This window comes from Dryas octopetala, chromosome 1, assembly GCF_963921425.1.
Source record: "Dryas octopetala chromosome 1, drDryOcto1.1, whole genome shotgun sequence".
NCBI lineage: Eukaryota > Viridiplantae > Streptophyta > Magnoliopsida > Rosales > Rosaceae > Dryas > Dryas octopetala.
This window is the reverse complement of record NC_141366.1, coordinates 30,047,511-30,062,514: the sequence shown is the minus strand read 5'-3', so window position 1 is coordinate 30,062,514 and position 15,004 is coordinate 30,047,511. Positions and strand designations below refer to the sequence as shown.

The following is a 15,004-nucleotide window of genomic DNA, read 5'->3' as shown; positions in this document are numbered from 1 at the left end:
GCAGGTTGCCAGTTCGAAAGAAAAAAACCCCGTAATCACAGATATGGTCTTCTATAGAGTGATTCAAGAGATATGGGAACTAGACTATTACAAGTTTAGGCTACCCATTTTCAAGTGCGATTGGGTTGAGAATCGGAATGGAATTAAGATAGATGAACTTGGATTTACATTGGTCGATTTGAGTAGGTTGAGTCATAAGCCAGACAAGTTCATTTTGGGAAGACAAGTAAAACAAGTGTTTTATGTGGAAGACCCTTCCGATGTGAGGTGGTCTGTTGTATTATCAACCCCAGATAGAGATGATAGTGCTTGGGAAAATGAGTTGGGTGACACTGCAATTGACCTTCAACCATTTACCATAAGTCTGCCTCCCGTAGAGACGTTTGATGATATATCTAGTGAAAGTGGAAACGGATATGTGCGACTCGGAGGCGAGGGCATATGAATTGATTAGGCATACGAAGTCTTATGCACTTAGACTTTGTATACTCCTTTTACATGACAATTTTATGTGTAACTTAGTTGAGTTTATAAATTAATACTTATTCCAATTGTTTATGTGTAATAAAGTGTTTATACCTATGTGTATACCTGTGTCTAATAATAGTGATAGTGCCTCTGCCCTGTTTGTATACTTGTGTGTTCTAATAATAAAGGCTTTATTCCAAGTGTTTATAAATTGATATGTTATTTGTGTTTGCAGACCATGGCTCCACATAGAAAAGGCAAATCTAAGGTGACACCTAGAAAAGAAAAGGCCAAGCAACCACAATCCAATGTTGTTGAGGCTTCAAGTTCTCATTCTAAGGAGACACTTACTTCAAAAGGCAGCGTGAAGAACAAACGAGGAATGGTGACAATGCCTCGCATTGTGAAGCGAAAAATCATGAAGATTAAGAAGGTGGTTGAGTATAATAAGAGGGGTCAGCCTTGTGGGAAGTTGGCAACATAAATGCAATCTTACATTGGGGTGTTAGCACGTTCGAAGGTCCCAATTACCATCCCTAAATGGAAGGAGGTGGACGACGAATATAAAAATAAGATTTAGGAAGAAATAGAGGTAAGTATACATTTATATTTGCTCTCTGTTTTTGTTTTTGGTTAAATTTTTTAACATATATGTGATTAATTAAAGAATAAACATGCTACACATTGTAAAGTCATATTAACATATATATGATTAATAAAATCCAAAATCATTAGTTGACCTTAATTAATTCTCCATAAGGGGTAATGTAGCAACTAACATGTTGGACTTGATTTGTGTAGTTGGCATTTGATGTAGCGCTTGAAAGCAAAAAGATGGTGCTGAAATCAGCAGGTGCTAAATGGAGGGAATTCAAGTCCCGTCTCACGATTGGTTTGGTACTACCATTTAAAGATGCCCTGAGAAGCTTTTGAAACCCCCTGCAGAATATAACTTCATTGAGCAATCTGAATTGGAACCAGTTTGTAAAGTCAAGACTAGCACCTAGATTCTTGGTAATTGAATGATTGTTTGATGAGTGTGCATTTTGCATCATTTTATGATACTAATTCCCTAACCTAGAGTGTTAGAACTCGATACTTTTGTGTTTTTTGTCTTGTTTTTGTGTTTTCAGGTCAAATGAAGCATAAATAGGAAAAATGAGCAAATGAAGCCGTTTTGGGACATTTCCTGGTCAAACTAGGAAAAGAGCAAAATCCTAGTCAAATGAGGATTCCTAGACACAAGAGAGAACATCAAGCCTAGAACCATCATTGTCAAGCCAGAAAAGAGAAATCATATTTGAAGCAGGAATTCCTAGTTGAACTAGGAAACCTAACCCTACTAAGGAAATGAGTCCTAATGAGACTAGGAATCACTAGGGGCAATATGGTCATTATGAGAAGTTGAAATGGACAAAGAATCCTAGTGGGACTAGGAAAGGTTGCTCAAAGTCAACTCAATCAAATCAAGGTTTCAGAAGCTTCTAGAAGGTATTGGACATCCATGGAATCAAATGGGACAGAGAAATGAATTCGAATCCAAGAGGGAGATAGGGGCGAAATTGGAAGTCAAAGTCAATGGTCAAGGGTCAGTTATGACACTTCATGAAGTCAAATGGGTCATGGGTCTATGAAGCCGAAATCAAGGGTGGCAGCCCATGCATGCATGCGTATGCCATGCAAGCCATGCAGCCCATGCGCCAAAACTCTAGCAGTCCATGCACAAGCCCATCACGCCAAGCCCATGCGCATCTGTAAGTGAAACCCTAAGGGCCTATGCGCATGTCACTTAAGCCCAATGAGCGAAGCTATGTCGTGCAACCCATGTGTTAGAAACCCTAAGCCTATGCCGCACACCCCTTTACCTTGCCTCACAAGGATTTATCCCATACCTCTATAAATACATCATATTCTCTCACAATTCATTCATTCATTCAGAAAATTCACAATTTCAGAGAAAGAGAGAGAGAGAGAGAGGGTGAAGTGACAAGTGAGAGAAAGAGGGACCCTTGTGCCGCAAGCCCTAGTTCACCCTAGCCGTGAGTTCCACCTGCTTGCTAGGTCTCCTTCTTCTCCTCTTCTTGCCGCAGCCCCCTTTTGTGATGTTCTTTAATTTTTCTTGTGGAATTCTTGTTTGCTTTTAGTTTTGTTTAATTAATTTGTTTTTCATTATGGATTGTGAATTTATTTATATAATTCAGTTTTGTTTCTCTATTTTAATTATGTAGTAGATTATTCTATTTTGCATGATAAAGGTTGATTTTCAGATATGTCATGCTCTAACAAATCGTTTATCCGTCTCTTGATGAATTGATTTAATGTTTGCACGTATCAAATTCCTATTATCTATTTCAATCTGTTTGCTAGTTGTTTGCATCCTTTGATTGGCCACCTTAGGATAATTGCATCTAATTTATTTATTAGGTTTAATTGTAAAATAGTCAAAGACACTAAATCATAAGTAACAAAAGAATAAGAGATTGTTCTTGATAATGGTTTTGTAAGACCTTTACAAGGAAATAGCCAAAACTTATATGTTATGCATGTTTGACGTTCTCATAGATCTTAATGACTCTTGCATGGGTAACAGCTGCCTTAACTTAGAACTAGGGAACATGTAAGTTAACTGATTATGGGAAGCCTAAGAAGCTCTTAATTATGTCTTAGGGGAACAATTGCGAGAAAGTAACAAGCCAAACCTTTTTAGCAGTCAAACTTTGATATTGTTTAAATTGATTTATCATTAGCCTTGGATGGTTAGAGTATGCTTATTTGAATTGATGGCTGACTGCTTAACATACTGTAAGTGTGTGTGCGTGTGGTGATGTGTGCGTGTGTTTCCAACTCCCAAAACCCCCCGTTTAGTTATTCTAATTGATTAATTAAATTGATTTGTTGTTTATTAACCATTCCATGTGGAATCAACCTCGTGCCTGTACGCTTTGCTACTGATGCAACTCGTGCACTTGCGAGTATACTTAGAATATAATACATTTTTATTTTGTTCTAAGAAAACAATCAACACTATTACTATTTTATCCCCTTCAATTACTGTCACAACATCCTATTTTATGCAATACTAGTTATTTACTACTTGTTTGGATTGTAGGAACTTCATGACCTTCAGAAAGCGAGACGTGCAAAGTCTGAGTACCAGCATCAAATGTACAAAAGGGGTACGTTGGCTTGGAGGAAGAATTGGTAAGTGCTAGGTTTTCAACCTTGTGATTTTCGCAGCATGTTATTTAGGTATGTAATACTTGGCTATACGTTCTCTAAGCATGTGGCTTTTTGTAGTTGAATGAGATGGATTCTGACCAATAAGATGTTGATCGTGCTACTCTATGGATGAAAGCATGTGAAGATATATAAACAAGGTAAAATCACAGATGCCAAAATGGCATCGAAGAAGGCATGCATTTGGATAGTCATGTCTGTTGATTCCTAAATGGCATGCGTTTATGTTTCAAGGGTTTATTTAGATTAATCTTGACAACCTATGAAGTAGTGTGTCTCTTCATTTATTGAATTGATGTTGGTTATTTTCAATCTATACATGCATTGCCGTGACTATTGAATTTGAATTTTTACTGTGCTTTGAATCTCTTCTCTTTTTGAAAGAAGATACTTAATTATACATGCATGATATTAGTAATAAGAAATGGTTGTAATATTTTATATATTCTCTCTTATCTCATCGTTACATGATTTAATCTTGGTTAAAAAAACCATGCAGACACATGCATGTTTGAAGGTTTGATCAAGTATAACTATTCAAACTATGAATTTTTTAAGAATAAGAAATGTACGGACTTCTCTAAAGGTTTTAAAGTATGCATGTATAAATTGATAATCATGTGGAGCAGTAGTGTGTATTAGTTAGAAACATTGTATATATGGTTCAATTTTGTTTCTTGTCCAATACATGATAGCATTTAAACATTAAATGTACTACCATACAGATAATGTTGGTTTTACCAGCATAGGAACGTGGTAATATTTATACTATATGATATAAATTTTGGGTTTATATTTTTTAGAATTGAAAATTGCTAATGATGCATGCACTTAGAGGTGCACATATGCATTATGATAGTTGTTACCCATTTATACACGTGGCATTAGATTGAAATTTGTAGAATTGGTTTTGCAAATTGGGTAAAATGTTTAAATTACGCATGGTCATTTTCTATTTGTCAAATTATTTAGTGTCCAAAAATAGTTTGCAAATTTTGTTGTGAAGGAAAATGACGAATACTTCCACGAAGGGAAGGAAGGTAATAGCAGCCATCAAAGGGGTTCATGCTAACCATGGTGTGAAGTTTAATAAGTTCAATGAACTTGACTTCGAGTTATGGCAACGAAAAGTACTTCTAGTCCTCGATAAAATTATAAAGTTTCAACTTATTTTGGATAAATTGTCTGTCAATGATGTAGAAGTTGCTAAAGCTTTGAGAAAGACTCTTGTAATAGATGAAGTACACTCATCTTGGAAAGAGTTTAAGGACTTTATCAATCATAGGCCCACGGGGTTGAGGATTGAGAATTTGATTCGACAGGCTAAGAAAGACAAGAAGAAGAGAAAACACTTCAAGAAAGGTCTTGGGAACTCCAAAAGTTCAAAGAAAAAAGACGAGGTGTCAAGGAGTGTTTTAATTGGCCATGAGAATTAATTCTAAGGTTTAAGGAAGATAGAGAATATCTTCATATGTAATTGTTTTTTCTAAGAATGATATATCTCAGAGTATTTAAGTTACAATTCATTGAGAATCAAATAATTATTGTAATTATTATAATTATTTTATTAGATTTTATTCTATAAAAGAAGAGAAAATAAAATTCCCTACTTCTTGGTAATAGGATTAATACATTAATAACACGCACAATGTGAGAGAATTGTGGAGTGAGGCTAAAGTTTTACACATTTATTTAAGAAGACCGAAAGAATTTTGATTCTTGAAAAGAAATATTGAAAATTTTGCTGGAAAGTTCATAAGCACCACAAAATTGTGGAGGGTCACTTTACTAATTAGTTCGTAAGCACCACAAATGTGGAGGGATGTTTTCCTAAGAAGTTCATAAGTACCACAATTTGTGGAGGAGGCTTTGCTTTTCACATTTTAAATCATCTCCAAAAAGAAGTTCAAAATATACAATATGAGATATGAAAAGTGATGACCTTCCTATAAATTTCTCAAAATGTGGAGGTGTCTAACTAAATGGATATTAGTATACACAACTAACAAGTCTACACAGGTATGACGTCAAGGACTTATGTGAAAGCAGCTACTCGCAGATGGAATCTGTTAATTCCCATAAGTTAGCTAATAGTCAACCTAGAGTGGATCCAAGTTATTAAAGATTTGACTAGAGAGATAGTTGATCATCATCAAGGGGAATGAGGTTAAAGCCTATATCTAAAAGTCGCCATAATGGCAACCTAACCTAGCTGACTGGAGATCCCAAGATCAAGGTTCCAAGGGACAACCGAATTGTATGTGACTTAGTTGGAGCACTGAGGAGATACTTTCTTGCCCATTCCTATGGTGAAACAGTGTTGCATGTAGCACGTGGTTTAGGATAAGTTTTTGCTTTTAATGATTCCTATTACTTGAAAATTCAAGTGGAATATGATAGAACATTTTTAATAGGAAATCACCTATATAAGTGTGAAATGTGTTCATTTCTATGAGAATTTCACAGGCTGAATTCTCTAAAAGCACTTATGAATTCGGGATTGTTCAAGGCCGAAATGAACACAACCGTAGAACCATATTTGTCCGGAGAGGTACTGTGTGAATATTATTGTCTTGGTTTACACAAACGGCTGAACAGTTCAAGACATTGCGTTCACTGATTAGTTAGTAAATCCGATAGTATTTCACTAAGGAAGGTTCAAGGCCAAAAGCTACCTGGATCCATGCAGTATTTTTCCAACTGAACTCTTTCAAGTAATCTATATTGTCATTCTAGTTCCAATGAATTTTTATATTATCATGTGGAGGATTGTTGGAAAATTTAATATTTAAATTATCAATTTTCATATTTGGATAAATAAAAAAAAAAAACAAAGAAAATTTGGGAGGTGTTTGCCATTTGCCAATTATATCTTTGAATAGGTACAAGTAGGGGTGTGTTTCAGACGGATCGGATCGGAAATAAGGTGTTAACCAATTCCAATCCAAAAAATTTCGGAATGAAATTTCTATTCCAAAAAATCGGAATTTCAACATCTTATTCCAATTCGGAATTTTCGGATTTCTCGGAATTTTCGGATTTTTTCGGAATATCACATTTTCGAAACTTTCAGATAAAAATTTGAAATTTTCAGATAAAAAATTGGAATCTTCACGTTACTTTTTGTTATTAGTAAAAACAAACAAAAAAAATTAGTAATTACACGTACAAAAAATGTGGGTGTTTTTGTTAACATTTATGTTATTATGAAACATGTATATTTATAATATACATATAATTATATTAATAGTATTAGTTATTTTTTTTAATATATATGTATGTGTATGTTTGAAACAAATAACAAATTAATGAAACATATAATAAAAAATAAATAAATGATATAATATTTATATAAGTACGGAATAAATTGGCATAATTTCGAAAATATCAAATCGGAATGCCTTTGGAAAATTTCGGATCGAAATTTACAGATATATTCCAATTCCAATCTAATTTTTTTGGGAATTTTCGAAATTTGGTATTTTCGGATTTCGGATTTGATTCGGACGTTCCAAAATTAGAAATTTTCAGATAAGAGTCTATCGGATTCGGATTTTCCAATCCAAATCACACCCCTAGGTACAAGTGACATCTACTTGGAAAAGCTACCTATGAGCTGCAGTAATTGTGAATGGGTATATCTTAAAACAAGAGGGTACTACTATTACCTTTTCTTAAACAGGCACAACTCTTCCAAAAGACACTTCATCTTCTATAAATACTCAACCCATTTGTCATTTCAAAGTCGAGAAAATAGAGACAAAAGAGTTAAAAGGCAATTTGTGTTTTATTCAAAGTCACTTATTAAGAGAAATCAATATAATATGTGTTCGTTGTTTCTTGTGAATTAGAGTTCCGAAGAAGAAAAATCGTTGCATCCTGGAAGACGATTCCCAATTCAAACCTTGAGGCACCAGTGAGGGGAAATCTCGTCTTAAGGACATAGTATCAAATACTAGCCTCAATCTAATTTTAAAGTTATGTTAAAGTTTTTTCATTTGAATTATGTTATGAGTATGCATTAAATTAGCATTGATTTGTTTATGTATTTATCTATAAATATAGCAAATTAGACCCTTTTTTCCAACATATGCCACATGAATTTTCGATGATTGATGTATATATTAACTCAATTTTTTTTTTTTACCAAAAAAAAAAGGTAAGATACTCTTACTAAGCATAATTATTGGTTTTTGCTGCTAGGTATAAAATCTTTACGGGTTTTGATCATATTATATATATCTTCCATGCATGGCAGACTTAAAATTGAGTTTCTTCTGTTGGGCATGAAATCTCTACTGATAAAAAGGATTTGTCCTGTTTCACACTTCTTTAATTAATTATGATATGAACCCTTGCCTAGGCTTTTGTCATTCTCTTTGCAATGATCTATCTTCCACATCTCTCATAAATTTGTGAGTGATCATTTGGATAGATTATAATGATTTTTATGAGCAAGTCTTTATTAATTTATTAATTTATGTGCAAGTCTTTATATTTTAAATTCTAATGAGTTTTATTTTTTAAAGGGAAAAAAACATTTTTAGTCTTTGTGTTTTACACTGAAAACAGATTTGCTCCATGTGATTTCAAAACACTACATTTGGTCCTTGAGTTTTATTTTTTATTTTTGCAATATGAGAACAATTTTAACAAACTCAAAATTTCAATTTTTGTTAAAAATCAAGTTGAAGGTTATATACATGATTTTTTTTTAGTAAAACTCGCGAGTTTATTAGTTTTAATTTGAAAAAAAATTTCATCTTGGTTATAAAATATCCTTAAATTGAAAACAATATAAAATACAAGGATCAATGTGGTCTTTTGAAACCATAGGGACCAAATTTGTTTTTGTGGTAAATATAGGGACCAAAATTGTCTTTTTCCCTTGTTTTAAATTATAGGATTATACTCCTATTAGTGGCAATTCAGAAGATCAAATGGTCATTGGACATGAATTTTCGATATTCGATGTATCAACTCAAGTATGATATACTTGTTCTTATTTTTTCAATTTTATTTCTTCATTTGTCGTGAAAAAAGAATACTAATTTTCAATAAAATTATCATGTGCTCTTAATAGGGATCATATATTAATAGTGGAAGCCATGTATCATTTTCAAGTAAACACTTTGGGGCAACTACAAATTTTCAAAATAACTTGTCTTTCAGTCAACGGCTTCAAGTAACTTGTATAATTCAAGGAAGGTTGAATTTAATATTTTCATAATATTGTTTATCTAAATTTTGTCATATTGAATATTTCATTAAATGTTTTGTAGGAAACTATGATGCGCAAAACAAAGGAATGAAGCAGATAGAGTTGGAAAATTGAGCACATAATTTTCATCAATTTTTGATGGCTTTCGTGGATTTTGTCTATAGATGCAACTGGAGATATCAAAGGGAAATACTTGGATCTGTGAAGTTAGAGATTTTGTGTAGCATACACTGAAAATTGAAGACATAGAAGTTGCCAATGATTTTTGAGTTTTCAAACAAATGAGTTGTTTTGAGTGCACATAAGCACAAACTCTTTTACCCAAGTTGTAGGGTTGAATTTTCATATGGGCTTTTCTTTTTCTTTTGAACATATTGGCCTGAATTCCTATTTTGTTCATCGGTGTTTTTTATCACAAATGGTCTCTCTACTTTTATCTAAATATCAATTTGGTTCTTAAAGTGCATTTTCACTCAATGTGGTCCTCCATCTTTACTACTGCACATCAATGTTGTCATTTTGTCCAAATTGTCATGTACAATGCACGTGGCTATTTTTTCAGGGGTAAAATGGTCTGTACACATCCCATAACCACCAAAAAAAAAAAAACCTATAAATTTTTTGTCACTTTTTAATTTCAAGTTTACCCTTAAAAAAAATACTAAAAAGATAAAAAATAAAATAATTAAAAAAGACAAAAGAAAAAATAATCTTCCCCAACCTAAGTCTTAACGGACCCTATCCGGGTGTCTTAAGATATAATTTTCCCCTAGAAAGAGGTTTTGAGCAGCTCATGTGACCATTTTTTACGATAATTCAAATAGAATTAAATGAAAAAAAAATATTGATGTATGGTGGTAAATATGAAAAATACAACGAGTGAAATTACACTTTAAGGACCAAATTATTTTTGTCAAAATTGAAGGACTACTTGTGATAAAAATAAAAAATAAAAAATTTTCCCTATTGTTAAAGATCTACCAGTAACCTATTTGAATGTTTAGTTAATTAAATTCTCTGATCCTTGAAAAAATATTATAATAGTTACGATATTGGGTTTTAAAACCCCTCCCCAACCCAAAGGACACGACATATATAATCCAACATAACCACTTCAAATCAACACCATGCGACATCTATATGTGATAGACTACTTACACCAAAATAATTCAAGGAAGCAATATCATTCATTACCTTTTGCACACCTCCAGCTATTTCAACTCTGTCTATCAAACGTTTATAGCCTTTCATATTTCACAAGTTGCTTTATTGGATCAGTTGTACTCCTGTATAGAGGATGAGCCAGATTGGCTTCTCCCTCTACTGTAAGCTGATGTTTCTTTTCATTAATATAATTCTTGTTTACCACAATTCAAATCAAATTAGAAACCTGCTTCACTCTCCAGGCTCATAAGGTCGTTATGGCCATGTGCCTTCTCAATAATATCATTATAAAAAAAAAAAGTGCAAACCTACTTCACCCTTTTAAGCATATGATAAAGTATCACACCCACTTTTTTTCCAAGCACAAATAACTAAATTACCAAATAATAAGGTCCAAAATGAACCAGGTGTAAACAAATAATATGTTGACTCTATTGACACGGTGACACCTCTAGCACATCAGCTGAGATCTAAAAGCTGGGTTAAAATTTAGTGCATCAAGTACTATTCTTGCTCCAAAATATACTAAGCTAGCTTAAAAATGGTAAAGAAATTATGCAAAAATAGAAAAAACAAAACAAAACATCCCAATAGAAACAAAGTACATGCAAGAATTGTATGATAATGGAATGAAACATCCCAAGTGTATATATAGATAAATCTATATCAATCACTAACCAAACTTACACCAACAAAAAACAAATCACAACCTTACAAATTCCCCCCCATTAATTAAAAGAAAAATAAAAAACACACCCACACACACAAAACAATTAGGAAAACAAAAAAGAAACAAAATTACCTCAAATTTGGCCTGACTTATTCCCCAGTAAAATTAACCAGTGGTTAAAAAAATAAAAACTTACAGCAGTGAAAACCCTAACCACACACTGAGAACCAAACCCCCAAACCCAGTCACTCCTCCAAATCTAACGGCTCCATTATCATCGGCGGTCTGATCAGCCGGGTCCTCATCGTCCGGCGAGTCCGCAGGCGCGTCGGAGGCGGGAGTGGGCGCGTCGTCCTTGGAACTCTTGGGCGTGTGAGCCGCTTTCTTCGGTGCAGGCGCCGGCGCCGGAGCGAGAGCACCCTTGAATAGCTCCTTGGGCAACAAAACCTTGTTGATGGTGTAGATAGCCACTGGATCCTCATCGACGAGCGTGCCGATGATCTTGGCGGTGACGAGCTTGGTTTTGAGAGTGACATCCTGGCCGTCGTTTTGGACCGTGAAGTCGTACTTGCTCGCGCCATCTGTAGCTAAAGTGTTCACGGGTCCATTGTTGGACTTCAACATGGACATGGACTGGTACACCGGCACGGCATGGTACTCGAGCAACGCCACTTTGCCGGCGGTGGTCAGGTTCTTGAATTTGGGCAGGAAGGCCTTGAAAGCATCGTCCATCGGGCAGAACACTGTGAGTCCGCCGCCGAGGCTGTCGTCGTAGGTCTTTTGGGCCTCGGAAGCCAACAATGTGTCGGCGAAGACTTTGCAGCCGTGGGCCGACATGAGCCCAGTGATGTTCTGCTGGGCCGGGCCGGGAGTCGGGGCTTCGGCTACTTGGGAAGGGAGGACGGAGCTGATCTGGATGACGGAGATGTTGTAGGGGACTTCCTCGACGGATTTGACGAAATGGGCGGCGAAGGTGCCGTCGTTGTCTTTAGGGGCAAAAGCGACTTTTCCGCCTTTGAGGTCGGTGATGTTGACGAAGCCGGAGGAGCCAGGGGCGGAGCCGGTGGCCTGGAACATGGTGGCGGCGAGGGCGGTGCCGTTGGTGATCTGGTGAAGCTTCTTGGCGCCGAAGTAGTCGAGCAACACGTGGAGGGACAGAATGTTCTTGATGGAGTAGATGGAGAGGTGCTTGGAGAGGAGCTCCGACATGGCGGCGTTGTCGACGGCGCAGACAGTGATGGTGGTGCGTTGGTTCACCTCGGAGGCCAGGTGGGTCAGGGTCAGGTAGTGGTTGAAGGTCGAGAACTCCGGGTGCTTGGCCAGCAGGCGCGTGATGTTGTGCGCGTGGGCCATGGAGGAGAGGAAGATGAGGGAGAGGACCAGGGTGCCGGCGGTGATGGCCGGGTGGAGCTGCATTGTGGGCTGGCTTGGATCTGGATTTGGGATTAGAGAGAGAAACTGAGGGTTCTAGAGAGAGAGATGGGGATTGTGGAAGCTGTGGGTTGCTTGGTGTAAAGTGATAGAGTCAGAGTGTGAGTGGAGGAAAGTATACAAGTGAAGGAGGGGTTTATAAGAAAGGGGCTTAGATATGGAATATATTACGGGTGAAGCCACTGAGTTTGGTCTTTTTGTTGTTTCAGACTTTGAGTGAAGCTTCTTGGGGGTGAAGTGGGTCCTTCTCCAGTTCTCCTTTCTTCCTTCGTGTTTTTGTGTTGTTCTTTTCCTATGTCTAGAAGAGTTCGATCAGTGAGAAAAGAAACGGGGATTTGGTAGGTTAGGGCATTTTTGAGCATTTCTAGTCATTTTTTTATATTTTCTTTAAATATTAGAATAAATTTAAGAAAAAAATTAAATTTGGGAAGGTATTAAAATTGAAATTTCTTCAAATCATATAAAATTTGACCATAAAAAGTTTAGGGATTCCTGTTCATTCAATTTGATTTGAGAGAGTTAGAAATTCTCATATATTCAACTTGATTTGAGAACCCGGCCAAAAAAAAAACAAAAACAAAAAAACTTGATTTGAGGAAATTTTTAAGAAAATCTGAAATTTAGGGAGATTGTAGAAAATGATTAGAGCTCTCCTTTATGTAATTTTTTACCAAATTTAAGGGAATGGCTAAAAATACTCTAAGATTATTAAGTATAAAATGTGCAATAATTTCATTATAACATCAACCTTTCCAACTTTTGCTCACTAATTACCATGTCAAGACAATGTGATTTAAGTTTGATTTGTAATTATATCTAAAAGAGAAACTTTAGGAGAAATATGCTATTATTAGTTTGAGTAGTATCTTTTCGCCTCCAATCAAGTTTAGGTCTTGTGGATGAAAATTTAACCGATCTTAGAGATTACAAATCTTAATGAACTAGTAATCCAAGATTGAATAACAATAATGCAGATATTAAATGATATCAAAATGTTTGAGTGAAGTTGTTTACATTTAAGATATGACCAAAACACAACCTAACTAAACAATGTCACAACCGCATTCAAAAGACCGAAAAGATTTTCTTATTTTTAGTTGGACCTCATCATTGATATTTACTAGCATGGCAGATTTGCATATTTAATTATGGTCCCCAATCAAATAAATGTGATAACCAAGTGAAATAATTTGTATATTAATGCGACTTTATGGTTGATGGAGGAGTGAGATTTATAATGAGACATCATTATAAACTATATGCGGTGTAAATAGCACAAACAATAGACCAAATCCCAGTTACTTGAGCCGGCAAAAAGGGTGTGCAAATGGTTTCAAGCTTTAAGAATTATTAAAGAAAGAAGATTTAAAATGAATAAAGAAGGGAGTTGTTTTTATTGTTTTTTAGGAGCATATCACGTGGTCTTAGGCTCTTAGCATCTATTTGATCAGAAATCAAGGAACTGCTAAAATTACCTTCCATATAATACAACCCAAACACCGTCTCGCACGCATAGAATCAGCTACTCCTCTCTCCCACGTTGTAAAGTCGGCGAATTGTAGGACCAAATAGATATTTTGGGACCCACCTCACAGTACAGTACCATTTGCTGCATGCACTCGCCAAAGTTTTTTTTTTTTTTTTTTTCTTTTGAATCAGTCTTACTTAGCACCAAAAATACATCATCATTAACGCGAATTAGGACTTTTATGAATACTTATTTTGTATAAGTGTAATATGGTCACTTAATATATCAATTCACGTATTATAATATTGTTGAAGGTTTAGTAACATTATATACTACAAATGTAAATATGTCGTTTCTTTATATTAAAAACATATAAATTAATTATTTTATATGATCGTATTACAATTATACATAATATTGTTTTCTTTATTTAGTCAATAAAGTATGTCCCACTCTTTAAGAGCAAAACAAGCTTAAACTATATCTGAGTTATACGATTACATATCCACGAAAGTTTTATAGTGCGGTCGGGATTGAGACTTGAGTTGGGTGGGCTGTTCTTTATAGTCATTCGGGTGAGGTTTAGAATTGTAATTCAATGAGTTTATTTTTGCTAATTACAAAAAGGTGGTGGTGAGCATTATCACCATAGTAAATCGATACTACCATGATGGATCGATAACATGTGTCACAAAAAATTGATAAAATAACACGTGTCACTCATCCATCATGGTAATAAATAAATTCGTAATTCAATATATGAGAGAGAATGGTGTGTTATAAGACGAAAAATGGTGTACATATCAACTCTCAAGTCTCAACCATATACATTCGTCACATAAATTTTTTTATTTTTTTTTTCAAATTGACACTCCTGATCAGTAATCATTGGCCGTCAATTCATTGACCTCAACGCCCAATCACCACGATGACTGAACATATGACCGTTGGATTTCAGCTACTGCTCGCCAGTAGCATGTCGGTACACAAACGGGGGTAGTTTTGTAGTTTTGTTGAAATAGGAGGGTGGTTTAGCGGGAAGGGGAGTGAGTGATCCAGGTCAATTGCGGGGTCGAAGTGCTACACAATCCAAGGACTGCCAGTTGGTCACAGTCGAATGAGATAAGGCCACGTTGACGGCATATATCTACCATCTTACATCAGCTGGATCCACCACCGACAATTTCATGGTTGGAAGGCACAATAATCCTTGACTATTAAATTTCGTATTTTTATTTTTCAAAATTACAGTGCTGCAGTGCTGCTAGTAAATTAATTGGTTTCTAAAATCAAGCAATTTAGAGTTTAGCTGAGAAATTCTAGGATTATTAATTGGGAAAATATT

The 15,004-nt window shown here is 35.3% G+C and overlaps 1 protein-coding gene across 1 annotated transcript; it reads right to left on the bottom strand.

Annotated features, from left to right (window-relative positions):
* Positions 1 to 10,945: 10,945 nt before the first annotated feature.
* On the bottom strand, positions 10,946 to 12,279 carry FLA1 (FASCICLIN-like arabinogalactan 1). The gene has a single exon (XM_086248060.1). It carries the CDS (start codon positions 12,174 to 12,176, stop codon positions 10,953 to 10,955), a length of 1,224 nt encoding a protein of 407 aa, XP_086104186.1. The 5' UTR covers positions 12,177 to 12,279; the 3' UTR covers positions 10,946 to 10,952.
* Positions 12,280 to 15,004: the final 2,725 nt, after the last annotated feature.